The following is a 16,193-nucleotide window of genomic DNA, read 5'->3' as shown; positions in this document are numbered from 1 at the left end:
AGGGGTCCGCGTCTGAGGCTCTCCCGAATGTGCGATGCCGACGGCCATGTTGACTCATTCGAAAAGAACGCGACGACAAGCTACTGGGTCTGCGATGGCGACAAGAAGTGCGACTGCGGCGACAATAGCAACTACGTGTAAGCCAGCGCCTGTATCTACGATAGAGATGTGAAGAATGATGCAATCTGCTGCAAGATTTGGCCATGAGCCAGTGGCGGTAAAGGGAGTTGTACATCAGACGAAGCTAGATGGTAACGAGGGGCTGGGTTTTGATGTACCTCAATAGCTCGCCGTCGCGGGCCGTTGAGGTAAATCAGACGACGAGAATCGAGCCTGATAAGATGATGAGTCTTCTGTGGCAGACCTCTATGTGCTTTAGGATTGAATCTGATCTGATCAGCCTCGCACAACAGTTGGCTTCGGTGCAGACCGCAAAAGTGCTCGTGGCTTTGGCCACTATCTCGTCGCCGCCCGGGACGTGCCTCAAACAAGAAACCAACATTGCTCCCGACATCAGGTCTGTATCTTGTACGCTGCGCCTCGTGCGCTGTACCGTGTAGCCGTGTCTACCTTCAAGAGGTCTACTAACAATACTCAGGCTCGCCAGCACACCGAAGCCACAAGCATAGGGAAAGAAGCAGCAACACGCCAAGAACCACTTACCCCGCGCCCCGTCACTTCACACGGAATGTCTGCTACACGCATTGTCGTACCAGTCATCCTCGCCACAAACCCAGCCGATGGAGTCCTTGAGGACGTGGCAGCCGCCTCGTGGGAGGGCCCACATGTAGTGCTTACCCGCATGTCCACTCGGTATCGTCGCCATATATCCCGGCATCGGTTCATCCTTGCTGCATATCTGCTGTTCACCGCACGCCAAATAGCCATTTTTGATGTTGACCCAGCATTTGTCAGTACTGCTGTTCATACTGCTGCGGAGATGCTGACAATCATCAAGGTCTTCAATATAGATTCAATTCTTCCCAACTACCACTCCATACTACCCACCAGAGTGTCATTCAGTCAACTCGCGTTCAAAGAGTTCCTCACCTCGGTACTGCACAAGCAGCAGGGTCGTCCCCCTACTGGACCATTCATCGACAACTATATTGTCTATTGCGGCCGTAGGGCAGCTCGGTACCTCGTCGTCTCTCTCCGTTTCAGCAGCATAAAAGCCGTGCTCCTCGTCGCGTACGCAGCACTCTTGGGGACGCTCGTGGGAATTGGAGCTGGACTGGCGACACACGACGTGAGCACTGGAGCACAAGTCGCTGGCGCCATCTTCACCCTTGTGGTGGTCATAGCTCCTTCTTTGGCTGCCTTGGTGTGGCACGTTGTGTGAGGTTGGGTCTTGTTATCTGAGCCAGCGAACCGTTCGATGGGGAGAGGGCGCAAATTCAATGATGATGATACTATGATGGGACGACAGCGAGTAAATACTTTGACAGATGGATATGATGACCGACCTACTACATGGACCCATCTTCTCGTCGCCGAGCTGTGACTGTGTGAGGTGACAATGACGCATCAGTCCTCTTTAATCACCACGACAGATTCCCAGCGAACCCACCCGGATCGATTCGCTGAGGCGCAGGACCCAGGATCGAATAACGAACATCCATACTTCTTGCTGCGACCCAGCACCGCAGCAACGTCGCGCAGCGAGTAGCTTGTGGTTCCGTTTTTGTATCGCAAGATACCGATATCGAGACCTGGGTATCCATATTGTTTGAATTGACGACCCAGGCACCTTCGCTAAGCTCATGCTTTTCAGCGCTCGTCAAGGCTCGTTCTACCTCAACTGTCACCGCTGACCTCCAACTCACCCGAGAACACGTCGAACCCGCCTCAATCGCTCTCGCCGCCAAGAGCCGCAGCACATCATGATGCCTCGGTCTCTTCTGCACATCTGGCGGACTCTATGCTTCCTTTTCGCCGTCATGTCTCCACGGTCCAGTTCCTTCACAGCATACAGATTTCCTCACGCACACTTCGCTGCTATTGCTCTCGCAGTGGTTCTCATCACCGCCCACAGGACCAGGAAAATTTCCGGACCGCACCTCTATGTCAACCGGTCTCAGCTGTAACCGTCAGTCAACCGGCGGTAAATGAGTCTCGTCAAAATCTTGGTCATCCGGTCTCGTGCGAGGCTGCGGATCGACCGGCTTCGAATAGTGATATCAAGCGGTCTCAGAAAGTCGTGCTGCCCTAGCGCCTCTCACTATGCTGTCCGCCCTGACGCTCCTTTTCCATCTCCATCTGACCTGGCCCTCCGGTCGCGCCTTGCATACCACACTCCTGCCGCTAACTGACATGGCTGTGCTTAGCAGGAAAGTCCGCCCCATAACGGTCGCCCCTACCGCAGAAAGAGTTCCAAGTAGCGAGGCAGCCGCAAACGTCGTCATCCCGTCGCTCTTGCTTCCGAACGTGCTCGGTGAGGCAGGTGTGCACGCTACCGGGTAGTCGCTCCTGCTGTCTTGCGAAAAGTAGCTGAGGAGGTACTGGTCGGGATCTCTGAAGAGTTCTCCTGGATCCGACATTTCTGCCAATCCACAAATGTTGAGTTTGCGATATCCAGATGCCATGCCAGCTTGTTCTGATAGGTCAAGTTGGGATAGATGTTTGACTCTGTGTAGTGGAATGTCTGCTCACCATTCGGTACCACAGTGTTACAGGCTTCGCAAGTAAATGTACTATAAGCGAGCTCAGGTCTAACTTCCGAAGTTCTGGTGACGGTGCCAGATATCGAGACAAGTCTGCCTATCTGTTCTGTCCGCAGTTGACGCGCGCAAACGTTGTCATCCTATTGCTCTTGCCTCGGGAGGTGTTCGGTGAGACAGGCGTGACCGCTATGGGTTGGTCGCTCCTGCTTGACCTCTAGAAGTACTTGGCAAGGTAGGTGCGAATCTCGTCAACAGGTCGCGCCTGCCACAAGAAGTATCTGGATCGGGCAGGTACGGATGCCGCCGGCTGATCGCTCCTGCGTCGGGAAGTGTCTGGCCTGGGCAGGTGCGTGAGCAGTCAACCGGTCTATAAAACTCTTTGTCATCCGGTCTCAGCTGAGTCCGCCGTGCGCTGCCTGATCGGAAGGGGATCGCGACCGAGAGGTATGTTGTAGACGGTGAAGAGCATGTTCACTCGTGCACCGTGTTCTGGGGGTCATTGCATGCGGTAGATCGTGGCCTCGTACGGGATTTGAAGGTGCCGCGGCTGGCGGGTTCCTGGGTGTGGATCGCGTCGGTGGTAAGGTAGGGCGTGCTCTTGAGTCCAGCAAGCGAGCCCGACAGGTGAGTAGCGCCACCGACTGTGTTGAAGCATGGTCTATTCCCTAATTGTACCTGTATCATATGCGTGCCACACATCATTGCCCAGTTGTTCGTACACACCGTGCACTTTTGAGTCTCAAGCTATGCTCTAACATTGCACTTCTCACAGCTCGTCCTTCTTCAGCGACTTCTGTCCCTCCTCCTGCTCTAAGAAGTCCTCCAACCGCTCTTTCGCAGCCTCAGCTTTATCGCTGGGCGCCGAATCTGGTAGATCACCGCGTGCTTTCGCAATAACGCCCCGAATCTCCTCATCATACTCATTCCACTCCGGAACCTGCCTCCTCGCCCTGTCCAACTTCGGCTCCTTCGTCAGAGGATTATTGCACAAATCAATCGTCTTCGCCTGACCAAGACTTTCATCACTACACCATGTCTCGCACCACAGCCATTCCTGCGGCAAGCTGAAGATCGGGAGGTTATGCTGCATGTGGTTCGGCAGGTCCTGGTCCAGGTTGCTCAGACTCTCCGGATCGGCGGATAGGGAGTGGTATTGCTGGCGGAGTCGATCGCCTGCTGCTAGTTCGCGGAATTTCTTGAGGTCTACGACGTACAGGGCGGAGATGTGGTATGGTTTTCCTGCGAGGTAGGATTCCCAATAGCCCTTCTTCCAGAACCGGAATCCCTCCATCTCCGTTCGGGAATCGCACATGGGCGTGAACCCATAGGGTGCACCTTGCAAGTCGACCTTGTTGAGCTCCATCATGTCCGTGCGCACGATCTGGTCGGCGTCCACGAAGATGACTTTGGAGAGTTGGAGCGGGAAGAGGACGTCAAGGAACAAGATCTTGTAGCCCCAGATCTCGCGCTGCTTTTCTTTCTGGCCGCGTAGCCAGTGTGGCCATTTGTAGGTCACCATTTCGTAGTCGAAGTTGTAGTGAGCGGCTAGGGCGGGGAGGGTTGCTTTGAAAGAGGGGGAGAGGAATTGCTCGATGAACCAGAATTTTACGGTGTGTTTAGTGTGTTTCATTACCGAGACCATCATAATGTTGAGCATGCGTTCGTAGAGATGGCCGGACGCGACGGAGAAGATGTTGATTTCAGCTTGGCCACCGGAGGGTTTTAGGCCGAGGGAGGATAGAGCTGAAGAGGCCCAAGATGCGCCTTTGCTGAGATAATCTGTTGCTGATCCGAGTGTGGAGGTTTCGAGGACGTCGGCGGTCTCTTGCCCTTCTCTTCGAGATAGTCGTGGGTACAGAGTCACGCCCTGGAAGCTCATCAACGTCACGGCGCTGTTGTCGTCTCCAGGGACTGGGAGATACCCTTCAGCGCCGGCACTGTCTAGGTTATAGATCTTTGAGGAGCGGCCTGGCATCAAGGAAATGGACCAGTGACCAGGATTGGCCTTGAATTGGAAGTAGCCCAAATTCGCCATGATAATTGTATCGGTGAAGTGAGCATCTTGTTCCGTCCCCAGCAGCAGCTGGACGCCACGTGGCGGACTGCTGACATTTGAATCTCTGGCATGGCCTTCGATCAAGATATGCTCCAGTTCGTACACCGCACCAACATCGCTGTCCGATACGCCAAATTTGATGTTGTCCAAATCAGCCACAGACTGCTTGGGCGACACAAGCCAGGAAGGTGGTACAGTCAGTCCAAGGTTGAACAGGACATCCTCGGGAAGTTTGTTGAAGTTTGCTTCGGGTGCAGCAAGCGAGCCTGCATCGTCGAAAGTTGGAGCTGATTGTACGACTTGTCGATAGAAGCGTTTAGAGGGCAGCTCTGACAATTGCTCCTTGGGATTCAAGAAGATCTTGACGCTAACTCCTTCCAATTCGGACAGAGTCTTGACGATCGAAATCCACGGTTGGGACGCTTCAGCCACAGGGTCAAGCACTGCAACCACCTGGATCGTCGGATCCTTGGACGTTCCTGCTCGAACCACTGTGTGAGTGTCATCCCAAAGGTTGTATCGGTCAAGCCGCAGCATGGGAGCGGTCCCTCGCATGCCCTCCGGCAGCTCTGATTTCTGGGACCTGGCAACAGTCGCTGTGATCTTCGCGATGTCCAAAGCGTTTTGAAACTTTTCCTCGAGTTTGAGTGCAGTGATGGCAGCGGTTGCTGGCGCTATTCTGGAGGTGCGCTCGTAGTCGAGGAGAAGCTGCAGATCTTCGCCCGAGGGTGCGCCGCAATGGTCCAAGTAGTCGTCCATTCAGCCATACTGCACTGTCTCCAGGTTTCAGTCCAAGATCTGCTATCAAGGGCTCAGCAGTGGACCAGTATATGCTCGAGTCGCGTCGGAGGTCTTCAGCTGACGACCCTGTCACGCCCGTCGCTGCTAAGAACGCTCGCAACTTGGTCTTCTTTTCGGCATCCAGCGCTGGGCCCGTCTGGCTTTGCCAGCGGTACAGAAGCGAGGACACTGTTGCTGTAGACTCGCTGCCAGGGTTCTGCACCATCAATACATCGACCTCGGGCACTTGTTCCTGCAGGTCCATCGCCGCGCCGAGGAGGCTTTTTCCTTGATTCGAATCCAGATCTGCGACCACCATCAAATGAGCGCGATCCGTTATCAGAGCCGACTCCGCGCCAGGCAGACGGGGCAGACTGTCAAAGACCGCGGCATGTTCGGTCGTCATTGCAGCAACGTCGACAACGCGGATGTCTTTCTCGTCGTGAGGTATCACTAAGCCATTCCGCTTGGCGGCTGCATCGGTCAAAAAGAAGTCTCGGACGACAGACTCATCCGTAAGAGTGCCTACATAAAGCGACTGCATGACCATCTGGGTGTCCATGTAGATCTGGCTGTTAATTGTTTCGAACCAACTTTCTGTTCGGGGCGACACGGCGCCGTTCAACATGAATGGAGGCATCGGGCCATTCAATTCTAGGCGATCAGCGTAAGCGTCTCGGCTTGTCAGACGCTGTGTGAGCTCGTCATCAGCCGTGACCTCGGCGTACGTTGCAGCAGTCTTTCCTGCCCTCAACTTTCGATCTTTGATTGCTGAAGCGAATTGCTTGTCAGGCGAAGGGATGACCTTGCCAGATTTCACAATGGCCCCGTAGAAGTTGAGCAGTGTTGACAAGCCATAGGTGTCAAGCAGATGGTACATCAGCCGGCTGTAAGTATCAGAAATAGGACTCTTGCCCACAGGGACAAGGCCGACTCGCAAAGGCAGCTTCCTCTTGACAAGCATTTGCAGAGTCGTGACAACCAGCTCGATCTCGGACAGCTTTTCGACTTCGATAGGCACAACCAGGTTGTGAATATCGCGTGCAACATTTGGTAAGCCCCTCTGATATTGAGGCTGGAATAAGGTCATTAGACTCGTAGGCCACGCGGCGTATCGAGAATCCTTTTCTAGATCGTTTAGAAAGATGATGACCTCGCCACCTTCATCTGAGTCCCGCCAGTTGAAGCGCTGATCCACGGCATTGCGTGCAGAATTGGCGATGGCATCGTTAGCCAGAATACTCACAGCTTCCGTGGCCGTCAAACCGATGTCCTTTACCCGAGCAATGAGCTTTCTCTCGCGCCGCAGATGATCAAGCAAGGAATATGCATTGATCTCGCGAGGGTCGATCTGCAGACCATTGATCCAGAGTGCATTGTAGCCTGCTGGAAGCAATAATTCACGATTGTGTCGGTGCTCTGAGACGAAATCATCGCTTGCATTTTGTGCCGCCAGGAATGACGAGTAGCGAGGAAAGTCCGTAGATACCTGAAGTAGAGCCTGCATGGGGTCAGCGTGCTTGGCTATCCAGCTGGCGGCGTTGAGACCAAGATTCCATAGCTCGGTCGTGGTCAGGGATTTGATCTCCAGTTCATCGTCCAGTTCAGGCTCCTTGACGTCCGCGGCATCTCCATTGCCTTTCGTGCTTGCTTCGCGGTCATCGATGACGATGTAGTCGGTACGCTTGAGATTGAGCTCAGCGCCATATCCGCTTAGTGTCACTGGAGAGGTTGCCTGATCGGTAGCACGATAACGGACTCTGTAGGACGTCTTGCCTTCCCGAGCAGTTTGTGATACAACAGAGTGGAAGTCTGCAAACAGCGGGTGGGTGATATCGGCGTAGATTATGGAAGAAGGGGCATCAGCAGGTCCGAGGACTCTGTCGAAGGGCAGAGTATCGTCCCCATAAGCCAGATCCACCGGCTGCTGTGCTCTGTCTAGTGTTGGAGAGCAGTATTGTTGTCCATCAAAGTGCACCCAGACCGGGCATACTGCGTCTTGAGCAGCCATCATGTTGGGCTGGACCGAAGTGTTGTAGTGTTGTAGGTGTGCCTGTATCCTGGGCGCCGCCTCGTGGAGGGAGAGGGCGAACTTAAAGGAGGACAGAGCCTCCGCGTCTGGTAGCAGCCCATCTTGATCGAGTACAGACACAAACTTGTTATACAACTCCCTCTCCGTTGAGACGTCCGCAAATGTGCCTTGTGCGATTCTGTCCAGCAGAGGGAAGTAGGACGATGGATTTTCGGCGGCGGCCGTCTCTCTATGGGTTGTCAGTGCCTATATCTGGCTTGGTGTAGAATCCGGGCTTACAGTAACTCTACCAGAAACGGTGCCGAATTCCATGATGTCTGTAGGGCAACGTTGACCGAATGGCCTGCTGCAGCACCACCAGCTACGAGGAATGTCACGACAAATGCCGCGGCCACACTCAACCTCCAGGGCAGGTGTGATCGATGCATGATGAAGCAGGTCATCGAGGGCTGCTCTTTCTCAAGTTCATCGGGGCAAATGCTACGAGTTCATCATCAGACAAAGGATGGAATCGGTCCTGAGGCCTGTCGGCGGCGACTTTGCTTATCCATGTATGGCAGGCGCAAGGAGGACACATTTTCCATTTCTCAGGAGACGCGGAGTGCGGAACGCGTCGTTGGAGAAACTTTTGAAAGTCGACGAATTTCAATGATGACGAGCATCTCGACGCTCATCACCTCCTTCATCGTCCTGCCCTGTAGCCATTCTGGAATGTCAGCGGCTGTCCTCCGGCGACGTCTGCTGCGTCCGTTCCAAAATGGCGATCTGTGTGGCAACTGTGCTTCCCACCAGGTCAGGGCGAGCCTCCGCCGCCAAGACAATCGCCGCAGGACGATTCAAGCGGTGACACTATCGACATCAGGCCAGCGTCGCGATATCGAGCACGCTAAATGGCGGAAGCAAATCGTGTCGACTTTGAACGATAAAGAGGGTGAAATTCGGGTCACCCAGCACTCCGAGCCCTCTCGTAAGGATGGCGTCCTGCGCGCTGAGCTCTACTCCGACAAGCCCATCTATAGCCCCATCAACATTGATCCGCTGCCCAAGCCCGACAAGTCAGTCCCGAAGGAGAGCACGACATTAGTCTCCACGCGGCCCCCTCCATTCTTCTCCGCCAAGCGCGGTGCCTCTGAGGGCAGATTTACCTACCTCGTGCGAGTCGGGAAGACCTACTATGCATTCTACAAGGCGGGACTGAAGCAGCTATGGTCGAATCGCAAGGAGCTAAAAGAGCTTCAAGCATGGATGTTCCCGTTCACTATCGAGGGTGTCGCCAGGTACGGTGGCACCATGTACAAAAATAAGCAGGGAAACAATATTCCCATCCCACACATTTACCATCGCGAGTTCCAGCTATACCACCGCACCAAGGCAGATCTTCGAAAGATGATACCTTTCAGCCTGCTTCTGCTGATCTGTGGAGAGTTCACGCCCATAGCGCTGCTCGTACTGGGTCGAAAGGTCGTTCCAAAAGTGTGCTATCTCCCGTTTCAGCAGCGTGAGGAAATGGACGATATTCTTGGCCGCTTCAGGACCTGGAAGAGGGAGATGGGCCAATTGACTGCTAGGTCTCGCCCAGAGAAGCCCCGAAATGTGTTCGACTTTGCTCCGAAGACAGGTCTTCTGGAGCACCCATACCGCAGAGATCTTCTATTCGCTCACCTCTCCGGTCAGACCAACTTTTATCGTCTGCCCTTTCCGATCATGCGAGGGTTGTACTGGCACCTTGTGCTGAGACCGCGCCTGAACAGGTTTTGGGAAAACGTCTTCTGCGAGACGATACTCGTCGAGCGACAAGGTGGGTTCAAGAGCATGTCTCCGCAAGACATCTACGAGTACGCCCGAAACTATGGATCATTGACTCTGATGGTCATCATGGAGAAGGAAGTCGGTGTGAAGAAGAATTACCACTTCGTTGACGACAAACTCAAGGCCTTGCTCGTGCCTGTACTTGAAAAGGAAGCACAGATAATGTTAGACGACGATTTCACGAAGCTACCACCGGCACTACACTGGGCCAGGGCGTACAGAGACTCAGCGAGATGGGCAGGTAGTCCAGATGTCATGGAGGCTGCTCGGCTTAAGAAGATCTACGAGAAGGAAGGCGTTGCGACAGCTTCCCCGAATCCAACGAAGAGCCTCCCGAACACGATACCAGCGAAGCCAGCTTCGCATTCAACGAAGTCAACCTCAAAACCGACAAAGCCCACCTCAAAATTGGCCATCAAACAATGATCCTGTCCATACTGGTTCCTTGGTTTAGAAGACCCAACTACCAACGTGTGACAGGCTTGAAGACTCTGCCGTGACTCGCGCCAGCTCCGAACCCCACGAACCACGATCGAGCAGCCTCTCATGCGTCTGGATCAAAGATAGGCCTTTCGATAGGTTTGCTGCCCTTCGGGTCGCTCGTTGTTGGCTTCCCCTGGCCGCCTGCAGGTTTGTTGGCCGGATCGTTCTTCCATGTCGCACCCGGAAGCATTGTCTCCTGACCGCCGTCCGAAACTATCGAGCGAACCTGCGATAAGATGTCTGACGTCTTGAACGCGATCGACGACCTTTTGAGCTCCTTCGTTATGGCTTCAAGGTCCTTAACGACTCGGGCGAGTTGCTTGTCGACAGATTGCTTTGCCTCGGCGGCCTTTGGGTCGATTGGGAGGAGCGCCTTGCCGGCTAGGTCTCTGATTGCTGCATCCGACATATCTCTTGAGCGGTAAGAGTCCGGTATATGTTGAAGAGATGAGATTGGGATCGATAGACTCGAGGGTCTTCTACAAGCGTGCGGAAGACCAAGCTGTATTTATAATGTAGATGAGCTACTTCAGGCTTGGCCTAGAACATAGATGCACATCAGTATAAAGTTCAAATACGAAGTTCTGGAACCCCTCGCAGGGCAATGCACGCCAGCCACTTCAGCCATAACTGCATGGTTGTGAAGGCCGACAGCATGTCAAATGCATGAAGACTCAGACGAGACTTCAGACCGGATGATAAGAGGCACATCGTGTTGCAGGCAGGATCCTATAGGCATGACTTGCGTGCTAGCCAACCTGAATATATTTACAAGCCCCATCTTGGCTCAACTCAAGCCGGGTGGCAGCAATTGCCTACTAATGGGAAGGCACAAGGCAGTCGCTGCTCCCATCACCGTGGCATCCGCAGAGTGAAAGCCAGACGACCGTGACGAGAGCCTTTGGTCGTGGAAGGCACTCACTGCCTCATGAGAAGGACCTCCTGCTAAGATGGTGAAGAAGGACAGATGAGAACGCTGAGCTTATCTCACGCCGGATGACTTGATGCTGCCACGGAAGTCGCGAAGCGTCCTTTGATCTCATCAACCGATGACGCGTTAAGCATCTCTTCTAAGTTCCTTCTATCATATGCTGGCTCTCATCCCCGTCCCTGCATCGATCCTCGTGCAGCTGTCGACTTGCCAAAGTCCAGTTGTCCAAAGTTCCGGTACTTCACGCAAGGCAGCCAAAGCGAAGCTTTCGGCGGTCCGCCTTCGTACTTGTCTTGACATCGCCTTATCGTGACTTGTTGACATGATGACTCGACTGCTTCATGTTCGCACATCCTCCACAGACCACCATCCGCGATCAGAAACACCTTTTCTCAAGCAAAATCCATCAGGCTGGCCCCGAGTCACCTTGAAGGCCACTCCGCCCCCGAAACGCGCGTAAAAACACGAGCACCACGAACCCGCGATCACAACCCGTGGGGCGAATCAAGCAATAGGGCAAACCACTAAAGGCCCGAACCCTTGCCGCCACCTCCGCTATTATGCACCTACTTGACCCAGGACTTCTGATCCACCAGTGACAGCTTGAGCTCATCGTTCTTCTGCTCGGTCTACAAGCTGCTAATTCGAAACAATGCATGGTGGCGCATCGAGCTACCATGCGGCTGAGGATAGTGTCGCCGTGTGCTCGCTCGCTACCATGTGGCATTATGTCAGAATGGCGAGCAGTTGTTTTATATCATGCGATGCTCGAAGTCCAGCCTGATCTTGTCGACCGCTTCGACACGTCGCAGGGAGCTGTGTGAGCGTGAAATGGCATCCACATGAGAACATGGCGTGCTTTTGTGACATTTGACGGACACTCGTAGCACGAATTGGCCGTCATATCACTTGTGTTGTCACAGGGGAAGGAAAAGTCAAGCACCGAGGAGCGCTCTATTCCGCCAATCAAGTAGGTGGTCCGCCAAAATCTGAATGCGTATGTCAACGCATTGAACCTGACTCGGCCAAAATTCATTGCTCCACGCCATGGCTGGAGCAGGTCCAGGCATCGCCAGCTCGTTGATGGTCCAGGCTCCGCCCAGGCCGGCCACCAGCCAAAGGAACGAACCGTCGTCATCGTCAACTGAGACCAAGCAAGTCAACATAGCAGTCCACGACGAGAAGTCGAAACCTGGCCCATCAGACCGCCGGAAACAGCCCACTCCGCAGACGACTAAGCCCTCAAAACCCAAACCACGATTCTTCAGCCGAGCTGTTCGCAATTCCGCCAACCAGGGCGAGAATAAGACGTCAGGTTTTGGAAAAAACCGCCGTATTGATATCACCCAAAGCAGCTGGAACGCGCGCGCTGATGGCAAAGATCGTGAAACTGTCACCTTGAACATCAAATCCGAGAACGAGAAAGCGCAGAGTCGCCGATCCTTCCGGTGGGTTCATCACGAGCGCGAAACGACTGCGGTCTCTTTCGCCGAATTCCAAAAGCATGTTGAGGAAACAGAGGGACTGGAGCCCGAGGAGCTTGCAGTCGCTACCAAATGCCTAGAAGAAGTCAGGAGGCAGCGAAAGATATCTGTCCGTGGACGCTATTTCGAGGAAACGGTGCATAAGTCCGAGACCAAGCACACGGTAATCGAGGAGCATGTGCCAGTGAGAGCGACATTCATCAGCATACCCTTATTCGCACTTCTGGAAGGCTCAGACGACATCACGACAGCGAACACTTACCCGAGTTCGAAGGTCGTGAGGGGTTCCGACGAGCATCCCCTAAGGACTCTGCTACAACACACAAACCACCTCGCAATTGATGATGAAAGGGATCGCAGCCAGGTAATCACGAGGTTGCCGCGTGCTTCAGGTGGGAAGAAGGCATATATTCATGTACCAGAGTTTTGGGCACTCGTGGTTAACATGTACACCTGCATTACGTGTTCCGTGCTCAGTGTGCAAGAACTTTGCGGGGATAATATACTACTGAGGTCACCAACTTTGTCGCCTGGGGACTTGCTGAACAAGGGCAAAGATACCAGAACCTTCGTCAAATATACAGATCGCAGAGGTCGACTCTTTGACTTGGAATGTCGCAAGTTCCATACATTGATTGACTATGTTTCAAGCATCGAGATGCCGCAAGATGAAGTACGCAGACTCATCATGGCCGAGAAGCTTAGCCGAGACGACTCCGAGTACAAGCTTGTCGACTTGAGATTTCAGCCAGTCGATAAAAGTCGCTGGATCGATATCGTGGACTCTATGTTTACAAGTGCCGAGTTTGTCCATCTGAGGCTGACAAGACAGGTCGCAGGAGATTCTTTGAACCTCGACTTCGCCCAGAGGCAGCATCACAACTTTCGTGTCAGAACGTTCGTCTGGACCGCCTTGAAGCTGTGCCTCGAAGTAATGAAGAAAAAGCGACTGGATGCCCTCAGAGCTCGAAAACCAACGGATAAGCTTCAAGAGCGCATCGACAGTCTGGGCAGAAGAATTAGAAGGCTGCAACGTATACGTATGGCTAGCAGATTTATGCTATATGCTGCGAGATTCCATCTAACCATGCCTGAAGTGGTTACTTCGTTGGATCACGCAGTCAGTCTCGAGGAGAGATTGACGGGAAGGCAACATCGGCATCGCCGCTCGTCAGGTCAGCGTCACGGGCTCACCCAATTCCTTCACCACTCTCGGCCTTCCTCGCCCAGCGACTCTGTATCATCAATCGGGCCACGGTCGAGCAGTCCGGTAGGTTTGTCGAGACAAGCTCAGGAACCTCCTCGGATCATCATCCAGTCAGAAGACGATAGTCCAGGCCAAGTTCACAGCCCAATGGTATCTTTCAGCCAGCCCGACACGAGAGATCCCATTGCAGAGGGGTCTGGTCGGCAGTACGTGTCTACAGTCGTTGCTGAACCAGCTCAGGCCGAGAGCGCTCTTGATCTCGAATCCAACCTGTTGCCTGCAGCCATACCCAGCCCTAAACGAGCTTCAACTGCTATCTTTGGCGAGCCACTCCCTCCGCTATCAACGGCATTTCGACCATCGCTGGAGTCAACGGAGCGATTTCCAACTATGGTTCGTCGTCACTCCACGTACTCGAGCTCGGGTTCCAGTATAACATTATTTGATCCTAGTCCGCTTCGCAGGCCACTTCGAACAGATGGCGACGCTGCGTTGAGAGTTCCACCAAGATCGTCAGATGGGGGTCCACGGCCTATCCTCTGGCGTCAGCTCACTTCATCAGGCACTGTTCCACGTATTGAGCACACCGCAAGGCCTCCGCTCGTTGCGCATGACAAAAGTATAGATGACGCAGACCTCGATCAAGACATGTCTGAGCAAGCTAAGAGACGAATATCTGGACATCTACAGCTGCATCCGTTCTTCAAATGGCAACAGGACGATCAACTAGGATCCGATCAAGGTCGGACCGAGCGCTTGAAACCAACAAGGTCCGCGGACCAGGCCTCGCTAAGCAGACACGGTCCTCATGATGATGTGGAATCTGTACTTGAACGGGTCGACGCTTTGTTGAACCAGGAGGCTACCTACAAAGCTCAGCATCTGGACATGAACAAACTTGATTACCTTCAGGTACCGAGCAGCTCTTTCGACGAGGTTTGCCGAAGATTGAATGTCGAGCGGGACAATCTGGAGACCCTGAGGCAAAATCCGTCACCAGCTTCTGAGGCAGATTCCAGCTTGCACGAGAAGAAAGTCGAGCTATTTCTCAGTACGTACGGTATATTGAGCTGCTTCATAGGTCCGAGTCCGCAAGAATCGGTCGTGGTTTCGAAGCTATACGGTATTTTGTTTGAGATCTGCAATCTTTCCACCAAAGAGGTACGTTCAACGATGAGAGTTTTAGCGTGCTCCGAGTTGACAGTATCAGTCGCGTCCAACCACGATCACCCACCGACATGAGGTGAAATTCATTCATGCTGCAGCCGAGTATATGCCAAAGCTTGAGGTCCACGTTTCGGACCTTCTGAAGAGCGCTCGTCCGGACTCGGGGGACGATGAGACTGCGGTTGGATACAAGCTGTGCCCACCTATTGTCTACGCTTTTGCAAACATCATCATTCATCTCCTCTGCGTGTGGAGGGCCGTAACGACCTTCACCATTGAAGCGCCAAGCATTGAAGAGGTGAAAAGTCAGACTTACAAGCACCTTGTAGAAGCTGATCTGACATTCCTTCGACTGCGCGCACATGCTGAAGCAGAGCACGATCACTTCGCCTGGACCGAGTCCCTCAAAACAGCCGACACCCTTGTGGCACTGCTCGTCGAAAACGCCTTAGACATTGCCGACGGTGAGCCAGAGCCCGCATCCGAGCTGCAAGGCGACGCCGCGATCAGTCCACGATTCGATCTTCGCCACGTGTATAGTCTTTACACAGCAGAGTGTATCGTCAGAGCTAAGAGACATGCAAGTGCTCGCATCTATAAGGATGTCAAATACCTCATCGAGGAAATTAACGCCATCCGCAGCATCCTGATTCACCAGAGAATTGTTTTTGAAGGCCTATTTAAGAAGCGCGAGTCATCACTGCAAGCTCTGGACATTCGAGTTAGGGATCGTGCGCGTCAGCATCTTATCGAGACCGAGAAGCATTTCGAAAAGCTGCTAGAGCATGCCAATCAAACAGCAGACTGGAATCAGCACTTCATCAACGTTAGGGGCGAGGACAACAACAAAGCCATTACCGTCTTCAGTGAGTACTCAAACAGACTCTCCACCTTCCTGAGGACCCGACGCGTTCATCGTCAACCTGTCCAGGAGCTCTTTGCTGCAATATGGTACTGATTCCTGTCTAGCTGTTGTGACAGTGATATTCCTGCCTCTAAGCTTCATCGCGGGAGTTTTAGGCATGAATACCAGCGATGTGCGGAACACTGGCGACTCGCAATGGCTTTTCTGGGCCGTGGCTTTGCCGTTCACCGTGTGTGTTCTTATTATCTGTATCGCGATTGTGAATTACAGGCGGTTCCTGCGAAGAAGACTAAATGCTGTTTTCGGAAGGTGTTTTGGGACACCGCGGCGAAGGCTTCTGATAGAGCTCACCTGACGCGCAAGATCGTTCGGACTATCGAGTTGGCCATCGGACTGTGGTCCGGGTAACAGCATGTAGTGTGTGTCCGATGATCCTCGGGTACATTAATGGAAAAGCTTGCGAGCGAAGTCTTTTGGGCGCGGATGACAGTATCAGGCATTACGAGCGGCCAGATCTAACTCGTCCAGTTAGACTATCTCGGTAAGCTATTCAGTCGCGAATGACTACGGAGAGTACAAACCCCCGAATCGCTTGATCTGACCTGCCTCGCAATCATTCATAGGTGCCAAGGACGTTGTCAGGCGTCATTCGCTCTGGGCACCAAGGCTGGTGGCCTTGTGCGCTACCTGCCTAGGATTCGTATATAAAGCGAAGG

General features: G+C 53.4%; 5 protein-coding genes across 5 annotated transcripts; 3 read left to right on the top strand and 2 right to left on the bottom strand.

Annotated features, from left to right (window-relative positions):
* Positions 1–688: 688 nt before the first annotated feature.
* Positions 689–1,342, top strand: AB675_3786 (uncharacterized protein; the record flags this gene model as incomplete). The annotated part of the gene is made up of 1 exon (XM_018143867.1): positions 689–1,342. One exon carries the CDS (start codon positions 689–691, stop codon positions 1,340–1,342), a length of 654 nt encoding a protein of 217 aa, XP_017995196.1.
* Positions 1,343–3,429: 2,087 nt separating this feature from the next.
* Positions 3,430–7,959, bottom strand: AB675_3785 (UDP-glucose:glycoprotein glucosyltransferase; the record flags this gene model as incomplete). Its single annotated transcript, XM_018143866.1, has 3 exons — positions 3,430–5,427; positions 5,489–7,760; positions 7,811–7,959. 3 exons carry the CDS (start codon positions 7,957–7,959, stop codon positions 3,430–3,432), a joined length of 4,419 nt encoding a protein of 1,472 aa, XP_017995204.1.
* Positions 7,960–8,242: 283 nt separating this feature from the next.
* On the top strand, positions 8,243–9,766 carry AB675_3784 (uncharacterized protein; the record flags this gene model as incomplete). The annotated part of the gene is made up of 1 exon (XM_018143865.1): positions 8,243–9,766. One exon carries the CDS (start codon positions 8,243–8,245, stop codon positions 9,764–9,766), a length of 1,524 nt encoding a protein of 507 aa, XP_017995214.1.
* Positions 9,767–9,884: 118 nt separating this feature from the next.
* On the bottom strand, positions 9,885–10,232 carry AB675_3783 (uncharacterized protein; the record flags this gene model as incomplete). The annotated part of the gene is made up of 1 exon (XM_018143864.1): positions 9,885–10,232. One exon carries the CDS (start codon positions 10,230–10,232, stop codon positions 9,885–9,887), a length of 348 nt encoding a protein of 115 aa, XP_017995223.1.
* A 1,569-nt stretch (positions 10,233–11,801) lies between these two features.
* AB675_3782 (uncharacterized protein) lies at positions 11,802–15,570 on the top strand (the record flags this gene model as incomplete). The annotated part of the gene is made up of 2 exons (XM_018143863.1): positions 11,802–14,606; positions 14,656–15,570. The coding sequence occupies 2 exons, from the start codon at positions 11,802–11,804 to the stop codon at positions 15,568–15,570; spliced, it is 3,720 nt and encodes a 1,239-aa protein (XP_017995231.1).
* Between the last annotated feature and the right edge of the window lie 623 nt (positions 15,571–16,193).

This window comes from Cyphellophora attinorum (genome assembly GCF_001299255.1).
Source record: "Cyphellophora attinorum strain CBS 131958 chromosome Unknown Contig42, whole genome shotgun sequence".
NCBI lineage: Eukaryota > Fungi > Ascomycota > Eurotiomycetes > Chaetothyriales > Cyphellophoraceae > Cyphellophora > Cyphellophora attinorum.
The sequence above is the reverse complement of the archived record's forward strand: the minus strand, read 5'-3'. Positions and strand labels throughout refer to the sequence as shown.